Genomic DNA, 15314 nt, shown 5'->3' on the forward strand with positions numbered 1-15314 from the left:
GATGTTCTTATTTAAACGGGGATAGCAGGTCCATTCTATGTGTCATACTTGATTATTTCGCGATATTGCCATATTTTTGCTGAAAGGATTTAGTAGAGATAAGTTCGCAACTTTTGGTGCTAACAGAAAAGCCTTGCCTCTACCAGAAGTAGCAGACGATGACATCACTTGTTGATGGCTCCTCACATATTCACATTGTTTTTAATGGGAGCCTCCAGCAAAAACAATAAGTATTAATGACTTTGACAGGTAGTGGTGACAATAATCCAGCACTGGACTTGTCCAGGGTGTACCCCGCCTTCCGCCCGATTGTAGCTGAGATAGGCGCCAGCGCCCCCCGCGACCCCAAAAGGGAATAAGCGGTAGAAAATGGATGGATGGATGACTTGAGAGGAAGGCAGCTTTAAATAGTACCTGGCTGATTGACACCAGCCTTCCGCCCGATTGTAGCTGAGATAGGCGCCAGCGCCCCCCGCGACCCCAAAAGGGAATAAGCGGTAGAAAATGGATGGATGGATGACTTGAGAGGAAGGCAGCTTTAAATAGTACCTGGCTGATTGACACCAGGTGTGGCCAGGTGCCATTCAGCCACAGCTGGGGAGACATATTCACATTGTTTTTAATGGGAGCCTCCAACAAAAAGAGCTATTCGGACCGGGAAAACGACAATTTCCCCATTAATTTGAGCGAGGATGAAAGATTTGTGTTTGAGGATATTGATAGCGACGGACTAGGAAAAAAACAAACAAAAAAAAAACGGAATTGTTTTTAGACACATTTACTAGGATAATTCTGGGAAATCCCTTATCTTCCTATTGTGTTGCTAGTGTTTTAGTGAGTTTAATAGTACCTGATAGTCAGAGGGGTGTGTCCACGGGTGTCTTGACGCCAAAGTCTCAGCGAAGTCGACGGCAGCTATGGACGACACAAGCTCAGCTGATCTCCAGTCACAAGCAACTTTTTTACCACAATTTTCTCACCGAAATCTGCTGGTTGACATTCGGTCGGGATCCGTGTTCGCTTGACTGCGCTCTGATCCATAGTAAAGTTTCACCTCCGCGAATTTTAAACAAGGAATCACCGTGTGTTTGTGTGGCTAAAGGCTAAAGCTTCCGACTCCATCTTTCTACTTTGACTTCTCCAATATTAATTGAACAAATTGCGAAAGATTCAGCAACACAGATGTCCAAAATACTGTGTAATTATGCGGCTAAAGCAGACGACTTTTAGCTGTGTGTGTGTGCAGCGCTCATATTTCCTAACAGCCCGTGACGTCTTGTGTACATGTCATTATTACGCGACGTTTTCAAGAAAAAACTCCCGGGAAATTTAAAATTACAATTTAGTAAACTAAAGCGGCCGTATTGGCATGTGTTGCAATGTTAATATTTCATCATTGATATATAAACTATCAGACTGCGTGGTCGCTAGTAGTGGCTTTCAGTAGGACTTTAAGACATGTTTTGTTTTGATCGCCACAGAAAAGTAAAGTTTCGAACCTGAATCTCGTTTATGCAGCTCATCCATCCATCCAATTCTCTACCTTTTTTCCCTTTTTGGGGTCGCGGGGGGTGCTGGAAGGTGGTTTACACCCTGGACAAGTCGCCACCTCATCGCGGGGCCAACACAGACAGACAACATTCACACACACATTCACACACTAGGGACCATTTAGTGTTGCCAATCAACCTATCCCCAGGTGCATGTCTTTGGAAGTGGGAGGAAGCCGGAGTACCCGGAGGGAACCCACGCACTCACGGGGAGAACATGCAAACTCCACACAGAAAGATCCCGACATACAGATTGTATTATGGTGTGTGTATAGAGAACGCAAAATGGCACCCATTGAGGACATTATATGACGTTTTGTTTCACAATATTATGCAAAATCAACATTTCTTTCCTTCTGGAACTTGCGCGCCTCCGCCATTGTAGTCCATGCGATGGCCGTAGTCAATAAGCTTCTCATGAGGCAATTTTCTAAATAGAATTGTATGGTATACCGATACTAATAAATAGGTGTAAAAATAGAACGAATAAAAAGATTTTCAAATTTAATTTGGATTTTTACTTGTAACAATTCTTAATCGATTAAATCAGGGGTGCCCACACTTTTTCTGCAGGCGAGCTACTTTTCAATTGACCAACTCGAGGGGATCTACCTCATTTATATATATCATTTATATTTATTTATTTATGAAAGAGACATTTTTGTAAACAAGTTAAATGTGTTTAATGATAATACAAGCATGTGTAACACATATAGATGTCTTTCTTTCACGAAGACAAGAATATAAGTTGGTGTATTACCTGATTCTGATGACTTGCATTGATTGGAATCAGACAGTAATGATGATAACGCCCACATTTTCAAATGGAGGAGAAAAAAAGTTGTCCTTTCTGTACAATACCACATGAAAGTGGTTGGTTTTTGGCATCTAATTCATCCAGCTTCCATACACTTTACAAGAAAAACATTGGCGGCAAATTCCGTAGCTTGCTTGATTGACATTCACGGCACCCGAGGGTCTTGTGAGATGACGCTGGCTGCTGCCAGTTCATTATTAGGAAAAAATGACAGAGAGGAAGGCGAGAAACACTTTTTATTTCAACAGACTTTCGCGCCGTCCCTTCCGTCAAAACTCTAAAGGCCGACTGCACATTTCCTATCTTCACAATAAAAGCCCTGCTTCATGCTGCCTGCGCTAACTAAATAAGAGTCTCTGAAAGCTGGCGTGCACAAGTGATGTGCACGCCAGCTTTCTGAGGGATCGCTTGTGCACGCCAGTTTTCCGAGACTCTGTATTTAGTTAGCGCAGGCAGCATGAAGCAGGGCTTTTATTGTGAAGATAGGAAATGTGCAGTCGGCCTTTAGAGTTTTGACGGAAGGTACGGCGCGAGAGTCTGTTGAAATAAAAAGTGTTTCTCGCCTTCCTCTCGGTCATATTTTCATAATAATGATCTTGCAGCAGCCAGCGTCATCTCACAAGACCCTCCGGTACCGTGAATGTCATTTAAGTGACGTCTTGGTGAAGATTGATGATCACTCATTTTTAGGTCTATTTTTTTTAAAAGCCTGGCCGGAGATCGACTGACACACCCCCCGCGGTCGACTGGTAGCTCGCCATCGACGTAATGGGCACCCCTGGATTAAATACTACGAGGAAAAAAAATATATATATAAGAAAAAAATATCTATTTACTAGGGCTGTGAATCTTTGGGTGTCCCACGATTCGATTCGATATCGATTCTTGGGGTCACGATTCGATATTATATCTATTTTTTCGATTCGATTCTCGATTCAAAAATGATATTTTTCCGATTCAAAAGGATTCTGTATTCATTCAATACATAGATTTCAGCAGGATCTACCCCAGTCTGCTGACATGCTAGCAGAGTAGTAGATTTAAAAAAAAAAAAAGCTTTTATAATTGTAAAGGACAATGTTTTATCATCTGATTGCAATAATGTAAATTTGTTTCAACTATTAAACAAACCAAAAATATGACTTATTTTATCTTTGTGAAAACATTGGACACAGTGTGTTGTCCAGCTTATGAGATGCCATGCAAGTGTAAGCCACTGTGACACTATTGTTCGTTTTTATTATTGTTATAAATGTCTAATGATAATGTCAATGAGGGATTTTTAATCACTGCTATGCTGAAATTATAACTAATATTGATACTGTTGTTGATAATATTCATTTTTGTTTCACTACTTTTGGTTTGTTCTGTGTGGTGTTTGTGTCTCCTCTCAATTGCTCTGTTTATTGCAGTTCTGAGTGTTGCTGGCTCAGGTTCGGTTTTGGAATTGGATTGCATGAATGTGAGTGTGAATGTTGTCTGTCTATCTGTGTTGGCCCTGCGATGAGGTAGCGACTTGTCCAGGGTGTACCCCGCCTTCCGCCCGATTGTAGCTGAGATAGGCGCCAGCGCCCCCCACGACCCCGGAAGGGAATACGCGGTAGAAAATGGATGGATGGATGTATTGTTATGGTATTGCTGTGTAGTGGTTTGTTGGATTGATGAGAAAAGAAAAAAAATCTGGAAAAAAAAAATAGATTTAAAAAAAAAAAAAAAGAGAATCGATTCTGAATCGCACAATGTATTTGATTCGATTCGTATTCGAATCGATTTTTTCCCACACCCCTAAAATTTACGTTAGGTCAGGAAAGAACACAGAGGCTATATCATCCCTATAAGCCTGTTTCGCAGGTTTCCCTGCTCGTCAGGAGATTTTATTTGTTTTTCCTGACTTAACGTATATTCCGCTCTACTCCGGTATTGAACACTGAATAACGGATAAACCACAGATATATATTTTTTAAATATGTCCTGCCTTATTTGTATTTGACTTTATTAAGCATTTTATTGAACAAAACCAATTTTCTCTTAAGTAATATAGAAATGTATCAGAGATGTTATTTACTTTATGGAGGAATGTAGTTAACCATGAAACTGGCACCCAATGTTATCAAAAAAAGGACAGATTTTGAATCGGGAATTGCTTTGAATCAAGAATTAATTCTGGAATGAAATGTTAGCCCCAAGAATCGAATCGAATCAACGTGTGATGCTTGAAGGTTCAAAACCCGACTAATTTCAATATCAATGTATTTTATTTCGGCAATCTTCACATAAAACAAAGAACAACAACAAGAAAAGAAAAAAAACCCACTAATTTGAGCAATGATTGAGCCGAAAGGGTGTATGTTGAAGCAACGCTTATATAAACCTACCCCATCACAACAAGAACAAGGTTCAAAATATATAAAATCTAAAACATGCTTCACTTATATTACTTTTTTTTTTAAATAATATATAAGCAACATATATGTAGCACACGTCTCATATACACAGTTTAACATTTGAATCAAACATATACATTTGTACACCTATATATATATATATATATATATATATATATATATATATATATATATATATATATGTGTGTATATATATATATATATATATATATATATATATATATATATGTGTATATATATATACACACACACATATATATATATATACATATATATCATACATACACAACTCATTTAAATTCCATATAAAGTGGTAATATATACATTTTAATATAACCTATATGTATAATTATGAAATCATAAATTGTATTTATATACATATTATATATTATTGTCTTTCTAAAACAATGTTTGCTCTTCTTATATTTACTAATGATAAATGATTTAAAAAGCTTTTTAAACTGGTTTATGTTGGTGCTGTGTTTTATTTCATCCTTTAAACAGTTCCAGATTTAAAGGATGAAATAAAACACAGCACCAACATAAACATAATGAAGTACTAATGAATAGAAAAAGGTACTATTCTGCCTTTGGGAAAATACCAGTACTTTTTTTTTTTCATGGACATGAAAAAACTGCTGGTATTGAAAATTATGAATCAATTAGATAGCGATTTGGATGTCAATCGATTTTTTTTGCGCAGGCCTACTAACTAATTTTGACGCTCCTTCCTCCCTTTTGAGACTTGAACCTTTTTTTTAACCATTCTTTCTTTAGCTACAGGAGAACATCTTGAACCTGGGTTTATATATAAAGTCATCATTCTTCCAGGCGTGTAGATGTGATTAGAGGCACCAAAAAGTGATGGAACCAGTATCAAAATAGATATCACAATCCCCAAAACGACAGATGGGAGCTGAATATGTGTGTGTGTGTGTGTGTGTGTGTGTGTGTGTGTGTGTGTGTGTGTGTGTGTGTGTGTGTGTGTGTGTGTGTGTGTGTGTGTGTGTGTGTGTGTGTGTGTGTGTGTGTGTGTGTGTGTGTGTGTGTGTGTGTGTGTGTGTGTGTGTGTGTGTGTGTTCTTTCTTAAGTTGTCAAATGAAGTTCAAGACAAAGGTGCAAATTTAAGTCAACATTTGATATAATTTTGTAATAGCAAAAAGCTCACTTTGTGGTTTAGATTCGGATTCATTTATTGATTAGCCTTATTATACAAAGCAGCCTGGGCAGATGTGTGTGTACCAAAAGAACAACCATATGTGTTTTAAAAGTAACGCTTTTATTTATCATGGATAAATTACTGGTAGGAGTGTCCAAAAAAATATAGATTTTTTAATTAATTGAAATTTTTGTTTGTAATGATTCTTAATCGATATTAAAAAAAAAAAAATATATATATATACAGTATATGTAGTATATTATATATATATTATATATATATATATATATGTATGTATGTATGTATGTATGTATATATATATATTTTTTTTTTCATTGCCCTTATGTGGGTTCTACCGAGGATGTCGTTGTGGTTTATATATATATATATATATATATATATATATATATATATATATATATTAAATAAGACAAAAGGCAAGGAATCAAACAGAGACAAAATTTAATTTGGACTCAGATCTGAGGAGAGACGTGGCCACTGTACTCTCTGTACAGGTCTGTACCACGCTCTGCCCAAAGATTGTACTCTTCCTCCTTTATTTGACTTTCTCCCCCCTCCTTCCCACAGCTGCTTCCTGAGGGAAGTGGGTCGTAAACAGCGTTGCCTCCGGTTACCGAACAGTTCGAAGAGAGTTCGCCAAATAGTTCAAAAAGAGTCCCATAAAATAGTTCAAAGAGAGTCCCATAAAATAGTCGAAAAAGAGTACGTAAAATACTTCAAAAATAGTTCCTCTGGAAGTTGGGCAGATCCTGCCATCCGTCCGCTTTGAAGTCCCAGTGGAGTTTTACGAACCTTCTTGGTTGGTTTCAAAGACAGCCTTTTGTCTTCTTGTAAGGAACACAATGTAATACAAAGTTTTTTGTGATAACTTAGAACCAATTATTCTAAGTATTATTTAGCTCATTCACGTAAGAGACTAGACGTATAAGATTTCATGGGATTTAGCGATTAGGAGTGACAGATTGTTTGGTTAACGTATAGCATGTTCTATATGTTATAGTTATTTGAATGACTCTTACCATAATATATTATGTTAACAAACCAGTTGGTTATTTATGCCTCATATAACCTACACTACACTTATTCAGCCTGTTCACTATTCTTTATTTATTTTATATTACCTTTCAAATGTCTATTCTTGGTGTAGGGTTTTATCAAATACATTTCCCCCAAAAATGCGACTTATATGTTTTTTTCCTTCTTTATTATGCATTTTCGGCAGGTGCGACTTATACTCCGGAGCGACTTATACTCGGAAAAATACGATATCCTCCAGCTGTAGTGAAAAGGGAATCAACCCCCTTCCTGTGCTCTGTATCCTGTTCCTGCAGCGTCTGAAGTTGGTCTGCTCCCCCCAGCCCGACTGGGGTCCCTTCCTCATGAAGCATCGCGGAGAACGCTACAAGAACATGATCGACCCGCTGGGAACCAACTCGCTGGGCCTCAAACTGCCTCGTAAGGATTTACAGCTCGGTACCTACCAATAACCACGGCCCCGGGAGATCCGCACCCAGCTACTCCAACCCCTGGTGGGCGGGGAGTGCCAGGAGAGGACCACATGGCCTCTTTCCGATGACCTTTCATTTCCCCTTCATTCCACTCTAGTATGTGCTTCAACATGGTCCCTAGTCTTCCTCTTAGTGTGAATTTGGGAATATTAGACCTCTTTCCTCCTCGGAGGAGGGGCCGCCGCTGCTGCTTTGTGCTCAGTTTACGGTCTATCATCGGCTCCCACACAATGACCATTGATTAGACCACTGATTGACTGATTCCTGGTGACAAAGTGTGTCATTGAAGGAGTTCGGTGTGAACTTGCAATATTAGACTTACCTTCGCTGCTCTATTTGGAGCCGTACGTGTATGTGTGAGCGCTTGTATGTGTAAAATAATGAATTGCCTCGGCGCCAGCCGGCCAAGAAGAAAAAGAATTCAGGTGACAGAAAAACAAAGCTCCAACAAGTTTTTAAGGATTTGGCTTCATCCCCCGTATTGGTATTACAAATTATTTCTACGGATGTTCTCGTTCATCCAGGTCTCAGGATGTTCAATCGATTGCAACTGGACCGTTCAGCTTGTCTTAGAAGACGTTTCACCTCTCATCCAATTGAGCTTCTTCAGTTCATGCTTATTGATTTGGATTGGTCAGATCTAGTCTAAATGTTGGTGCTGTAACACAAACTTGTTTTCACTAAAGGGGGCAAGGAAAGCTTTGGCCGAAATGAGTTTCCTCCGCCGGGTGGCGGGTCTCTCCCTTAGAGATAGGGTGAGAAGCTCTGTCATCCGGGAGGAACTCAAAGTAAAGCCGCTGCTCCTCCACATGGAGAGGAGCCAGATGAGGTGGTTCGGGCATCTGGTCAGGATGCCACCCGAACGCCTCCCGAGGGAGGTGTTTAGGTCACGTCCAACACGGGGAAGACCCAGGACACGTTGGGAAGACTATGTCTCCCGGCCGGCCTGGGAACGCCTCGGGATCCTCCGGGAAGAGTTAGACGAAGTGGCTGGGGAGAGGGAAGTCTGGGCTTCCCTGCTTAGGCTGCTACCCCTGTGACCCGACCTCGGATAAGCGGAAGAAGATGGATGGATGGGACGGATGGGCAAGGAAAGTTTCAACCTATTGTGTAAAAAAGAGCCGTCTTTCAAAGCCAACAGCAGTCAATACAATGCAATTCTCCCTTGATAGCATTGAAGTACCGTGTGACAAAACAACCACTACCAACCCAAATTTAGTTGTTAGACTGGAAACTCTCACATTATTAACTGTATCCTCTTGGCATCTATTGCACCAATCACCCAAGACGGGGTCCCCACATCTGCAGTCCCTTCTAGGGTTTCACGTTGTTCCCATTGGGTTGAGTTTTTTCTTGCTCTAATGTGAGATCTGAGCTGAGAATGATTGATTGATTGATTTGCCGTCCCATATCATTCCATTCAGTTGTATTAATGGCATAATTTGGTGGACCTGGAATCGGAAAGTTCCTCTTGGAGTAGATCTGACCAATCTAAGTCCAAGTATGAACTGATTAACCTTGGTCCAATAGAACGTCATCAAAGACAAACTAAACAGTCCAGCTGCGATCGATTGAACGCCCTGAGGATACAAATAATGACTATGGATGTTGTCATTCATCTAGGTTGTTGTATTCTCAGAGCATTCAATTGATCGAGAATGGACTGACTGTTCTGTTGGTCTTAGAAAACGTTTCGCTTCTCATCCGTGCAGGCTTCGTTGGTGCATGCCGATAGACTTGGATCTGTCAGATTTAGTCCAAATGCTGGCTCCAAAGTCCCAATAAGGGCGTGCTCAGGCGAGGATGGTTTCGCAACATTGTGGCGTAAAAAACAAGGAATGGCCTCTCTGTAAAGGCCAACAGCCGTCAATAACATCACATTCCCTCTTTTTAGCATTAAGTGGCATAACAATGGCCGTGAAACGACCGCTAGCAGCTTAAAATCAGCCGCTGGACTGGAAGCACCTGCCTTAGAATTCTATTCAGTTGGTGACTTGTCCAGGATGCAGCTGGGATAGGCTCCGCAACCCTGAAGGGGACAAGTGTTAGAAAATGGATGGATGCACAAAAGTTCCTATGGGGACTAGATCTGACCAATACGTCTTTGAACTCATAATGCCTGCTAAGATCAATTGAACAGTCCTATTGCGATCAATTTAAAGCCCTGACAATACAAATAATTAATGACTGTCCTGAATATTATAACAACAACTACAGTATGCACTGTTATATGTTCTTCCACCCATCATAGTAGGTATTGTATTGATGACACAAAGGGGGGCACCTGTAAAAGGAATGTTCCTAATGGACTAGTTTTAACTAATCAGTAAGTCTATGAGCATGAAGTGATGCAGTCTGCTCGGACAACAAAAACAGTCCAGTTTGGAGTCTACAGAGTCCTAAATAATAATAAAAAAACAAGATGCATTGTTATATATGCTACTCATCATACTATAAGTAGTGCTTAGTGGCTATTGATCTAGAACAAATAGTGGAAATGAGAAACAACACAGGAATCCGTAGAGCTGCGAACACGCCGTAATCACAACCTCCAGTAGATACTTCGGCCTTGGATGACTCAGAGATTTGAGTCTGTTTTTGTCTCTGAACCCAAGGGGCTACTTGTGATACTCTCGTTTCCCCCCTCAATTACAATATCTTGTACTTCGAACATAATGTAGGTCATGCCAATTGAATGAACGCATGAAGTGATGCAGTCTGCTCGGACAACAAAAACAGTCCAGTTTGGAGTCTATAGTCCTAAATAATAATAAAAAAACAAGAGACATTGTTATATATCCTACTCATCATAGTATAGGTAGTGCTTAGTGGCTATTGATCTAGAACAAATAGTGGAAATGAGAAACAATCCGATCCATAGGAATCCGTAGAGCTGCGAACACACCGTAATCACCCCCACCAGTTGATACTTTGGCCTTGGATGACTCAGAGATTTGGGTCTGTTTTTGTCTCTGAACCCAAGGGGCTACTTGTGATACTCTCGTTTCCCCCCTCAATTACAATATCTTGTACTTATCTTCGAACATAATGTAGGTCATGCCAATTGAATGAACGCATGAAGTGATGCAGTCTGCTCGGAGAACAAAAACTGTCCAGTTTGGAGTCTACAGAGTCCTAAATAATAATAAAAAAACAAGATGCATTGTTATATGTCCTACTCATCATAGTATAGGTAGTGCTTAGTGGCTATTGATCTAGAACAAATATTCGAAATGAGAAACAACGCAGGAATCCGTAGAGCTGCGAACACACTGTAATCACCACCACCAGTAGATACTTCGGCCTTGGATGACTCAGAGATTTGGGTCTGTTTTTGTCTCTGAACCCAAGGGACTACTTGTGATACTCTCGTTTCCCCCCTCAATTACAATATCTCGTACTTCGAACATAATGTAGGTCATGCCAATTGAATGAACGCATGAAGTGATGCAGTCTGCTCGGACAACAAAAAACAGTCCAGTTTGGAGTCTACAGAGTCCTAAATAATAATAAAAAAACAAGATGCATTGTTATATGTCCTACTCATCATAGTATAGGTAGTGCTTAGTGGCTATTGATCTAGAACAAATATTCGAAATGAGAAACAACGCAGGAATCCGTAGAGCTGCGAACACACTGTAATCACAACCTCCAGTTGATACTTTGGCCTTGGATGACTCAGAGATTTGGGTCTGTTTTTGTCTCTGAACCCAAGGGGCTACTTGTGATACTCTCGTTCCCCCCCTCAATTACGATATCTTGTACTTATCTTCGAACATAATGTAGGTCATGCCAATTGAATGAACGCATGAAGTGATGCAGTCTGCTCGGACAACAAAAACAGTCCAGTTTGGAGTCTACAGAGTCTTAAATAATAAAAAAACAAGATGCATTGTTATATATCCTACTCATCATAGTATAGGTAGTGCTTAGTGGCTATTGATCTAGAACAAATATTCGAAATGAGAAACATAGCAGGAATCCGTAGAGCTGCGAACACACTGTAATCACAACCACCAGTAGATACTTTGGCCTTGGATGACTCAGAGATTTGGGTCTGTTTTTGTCTCTGAACCCAAGGGGCTACTTGTGATACTCCCGTTTCCCCCCTCAATTACAATATCTCGTACTTATCTTCGAACATAATGTAGGTCATGCCAATTGAATGAACGCATGAAGTGATGCAGTCTGCTCGGACAACAAAAACAGTCCAGTTTGGAGTCTATAGTCCTAAATTATAATAAAAAAACAAGATGCATTGTTATATATCCTACTCATCATAGTATAGGTAGTGTTTAGTGGCTATTGATCTAGAACAAATAGTGGAAATGAGAAACAATCCGATCCATAGAAATCCGTAGAGCTGCAAACACACCGTAATCACAACCTCCAGTAGATACTTTGGCCTTGGATGACTCAGAGATTTGGGTCTGTTTTTGTCTCTGAACCCAAGGGGCTACTTGTGATACTCTCGTTCCCCCCTCAATTACAATATCTTGTACTTATCTTCGAACATAATGTAGGTCATGCCAATTGAATGAACGCATGAAGTGATGCAGTCTGCTCGGACAACAAAAAACAGTCCAGTTTGGAGTCTACAGAGTCCTAAATAATAATAAAAAAACAAGATGCATTGTTATATATCCTACTCATCATAGTATAGGTAGTGCTTAGTGGCTATTGATCTAGAACAAATATTCGAAATGAGAAACAACGCAGGAATCCGTAGAGCTGCGAACACGCCGTAATCACCACCACCAGTAGATACTTTGGCCTTGGATGACTCAGAGATTTGGGTCTGTTTTTGTCTCTGAACCCAAGGGGCTACTTGTGATACTCTCGTTTCCCCCCTCAATTACAATATCTTGTACTTCGAACATAATGTAGGTCATGCCAATTGAATGAACGCATGAAGTGATGCAGTCTGCTCGGACAACAAAAACAGTCCAGTTTGGAGTCTACAGAGTCCTAAATAATAATCCTACTACATATATCCTACTCATCATAGTATAGGTAGTGCTTAGTGGCTATTGATCTAGAACAAATAGTGGAAATGCGAAACAACGCAGGAATCCGTAGAGCTGCGAACACACCGTAATCACCACCACCAGTAGATACTTTGGCCTTGGATGACTCAGAGATTTGGGTCTGTTTTTGTCTTTGAACCCAACGGGCTACTTGTGATACTCTCGTTTCCCCCTCAATTACAATATCTCGTACTTCGAACATAATGTAGGTCATGCCAATTGAATGAACGCATGAAGTGATGCAGTCTGCTCGGACAACAAAAACAGTCCAGTTTGGAGTCTACAGAGTCCTAAATAATAATAAAACAAGATGCATTGTTATATATCCTACTCATCATAGTATAGGTAATGTTTAGTGGCTATTGATCTAGAACAAATAGTGGAAATGAGAAACAACGCAGGAATCCGTAGAGCTGCGAACACACCGTAATCACCACCACCAGTAGATACTTTGGCCTTGGATGACTCAGAGATTTGGGTCTGTTTTTGTCTCTGAACCCAAGGGGCTACTTGTGATACTCTCGTTCCCCCCTCAATTACAATATCTTGTACTTATCTTCGAACATAATGTAGGTCATGCCAATTGAATGAACGCACTAAAGTAGTCACAGCTGTCCTTTAGTTGTTGATAAAGAAGCCATTTAACCTTTTTAAATCTCCTAAAACCTCAGCCTGATAGTCACTCTGTGCATATATTTTAGATAGTGTAGTTATTGCAGTATTGTATGTGTTGTGAACTCATCAGCCATTTGTGAAGACTTCACAACGCGCACCACAGTAGAAGACTAATTTAAAGTATGAATACACATAAATATATCTGTAGCTTCCAGCAGAGGAGAGCGCTAGCACGACCGATTGAATGTGTGAGCGTTGTATCCGTGAATATGTGCAGCGTGTATATTTTGTGTGCGTTGTCGCGTCGCCGCAGTGTCTGGAGCAGCTGTTACATCAGGTGGCGATTGGATGAGGAAAAAAGGCTTCTCGCTTTTTGTCTTTGGTGTTCGAGAAAGCTCCGGAGACTTTACCATTTCAGACGAATGCCTCTTCTCTGTGTCCTCACGAAAACAGGGTCTCAGGTATACACGACTCCGACAAACGACTCTGCTAGTTGCGAGAATGACGGCATCGAGTGCGTAGGAAACAAACGTTGGTATGTAAAAGACACCCCTTGTCAGCCGTGAAGCATTTATGGCATTGTTTCGGCGGCCCTAAACACGATTTTGTTTTTGCAGCACAATTTCAGTCTTATGGACTCCTCAAGGGCCCTTACCTTACACAAACCCACATACACACATTTAGTATGTTTACATGTGCTAAAAAAATCATTATTGACCTAATTTGGTTGAAACTTGCTTTAAAGGGGAACATTATCACAATTTCTGAAGCGGTGAACCCAATACAAATCAGTTCCCAGTGGCTTATTTTATTTTTCAAAGTTTTTCAGAAAACGCAATATCCCGAAAAACTCCTTCAAAGTGCCTAAATTTACACCATCGCTATATCCACCCGTCTATTGTCCTGTGACGACACAGCGTGAAGCAACCAAAAACAAACATGGCGGATAGCACAGAAAGGTATAGCATAGTAGCTCGAATTCGGACTCGGATTTCAGCGCCGTAAGCGATTCAACCGATTATGCATGTATTGAAACGGATGGTTGGAGTGTCGAGGCAGGTACCGAAAACGAAATTAAAGAAGAAACGGAAGCTTTTGAGCCATATCATGACAGACAGCGGCACGGGAGGAAGCGCGGACGAATTCGGCGATCGCCTTCTAACCAACGATTGGTATGTGTTTGTTTGGCATTAAATGTGGGTGGCGGGAAAGGCTGGATGCAAATATAGCTACAAATGAGGCATAATGATGCAATATGTACATACAGGGGCGGTATGGCGTAGTGGGTAGAGCGGCCGTGCCAGAAACCTGAGGGTTGCAGGTTCGCTTCCCACCTATGGACATCAAAGTCGCTGCCGTTGTGTCCTTGGGCAGGACACTTCACCCTTTTCCCCCAGTGCCGCTCACACCGGTGAATGAATGATTGTGAATTGTGAATTATATTTATATAGCGCTTTTCTCTCGTGACTCAAAGCGCTTTACATATTGAAACCCAATATCTAAGTTACATTTAAAGCAGTGTGGGTGGCACTGAGAGCAGGTGGATAAAGTGTCTTGCCCAAGGACACAACGGCAGTGACTAGGATGGCAGAAGCGGGAATCGAACCTGCAACCCTCAAGTTACTGGCACGGCCACTCTACCAACCGAGCTATGCCGCCCCACGATGAATGAATGATTGGTGGTGGTCGGAGGGGCCGTAGGCGCAAACTGGCAGCCACGTTTCCGTCAGTCTACCCCAGGGCAGCTGTGGCTACTGATGTAGCTTACCACCACCAGGTGTGAATGAATGATGGGTTCCCACTTCTCTGTGAGCGCTTTGAGTATATAACAATAGAAAAGCGCGATATAAATCTAATCCATTCTTATTATTATTATTACAGCTAGCCTAAATAGCATGTTAGCATCGATTAGCTTGCAGTCATGTCTGATTAGCACACTCCACATAAGTCAATAACATCAACAAAACTCAGCTTTGTGATTTCGTTGACTTTATCGTTGGAAATGCATCTGCTTTGAGTGTCGCAGGATATCCACACATTCTTGCCATCTCTGTCGTAGCATAGCTGTCGTCGGTAAAGTGTGCGGAACAAACGAGGGACTTTCACATCTTTTGGCCACTGTTGCAACTTGAATCCGTCTCTGTTGGTGTTGTTACACCCTCCGACAACACACCGACGAGGCATGATGTCTCCAAGGTACCGAAAACAGTCG

The 15314-nt window shown here is 40.8% G+C and overlaps 1 protein-coding gene across 2 annotated transcripts in view; it reads left to right on the top strand.

Moving 5' to 3' along the window:
* The window catches only part of slc6a5 (solute carrier family 6 member 5), an 86267-nt gene extending 73828 nt beyond the window's left edge, over positions 1-12439 (top strand). Inside the window, exon 17 of one of the 2 annotated variants that reach the window (XM_061887047.1) lies at positions 7284-12439. In XM_061887047.1, the coding sequence (XP_061743031.1) occupies positions 7284-7439 (156 nt within the window). In that variant the 3' untranslated portion in view covers positions 7440-12439. Of the gene's footprint in view, positions 1-7174 lie in introns of both variants that reach the window. The other variant, XM_061887048.1, reaches the window with a different exon arrangement.
* Positions 12440-15314: the final 2875 nt, after the last annotated feature.

This window comes from Nerophis ophidion, linkage group LG25 (genome assembly GCF_033978795.1).
Source record: "Nerophis ophidion isolate RoL-2023_Sa linkage group LG25, RoL_Noph_v1.0, whole genome shotgun sequence".
NCBI classification, from domain to species: domain Eukaryota; kingdom Metazoa; phylum Chordata; class Actinopteri; order Syngnathiformes; family Syngnathidae; genus Nerophis; species Nerophis ophidion.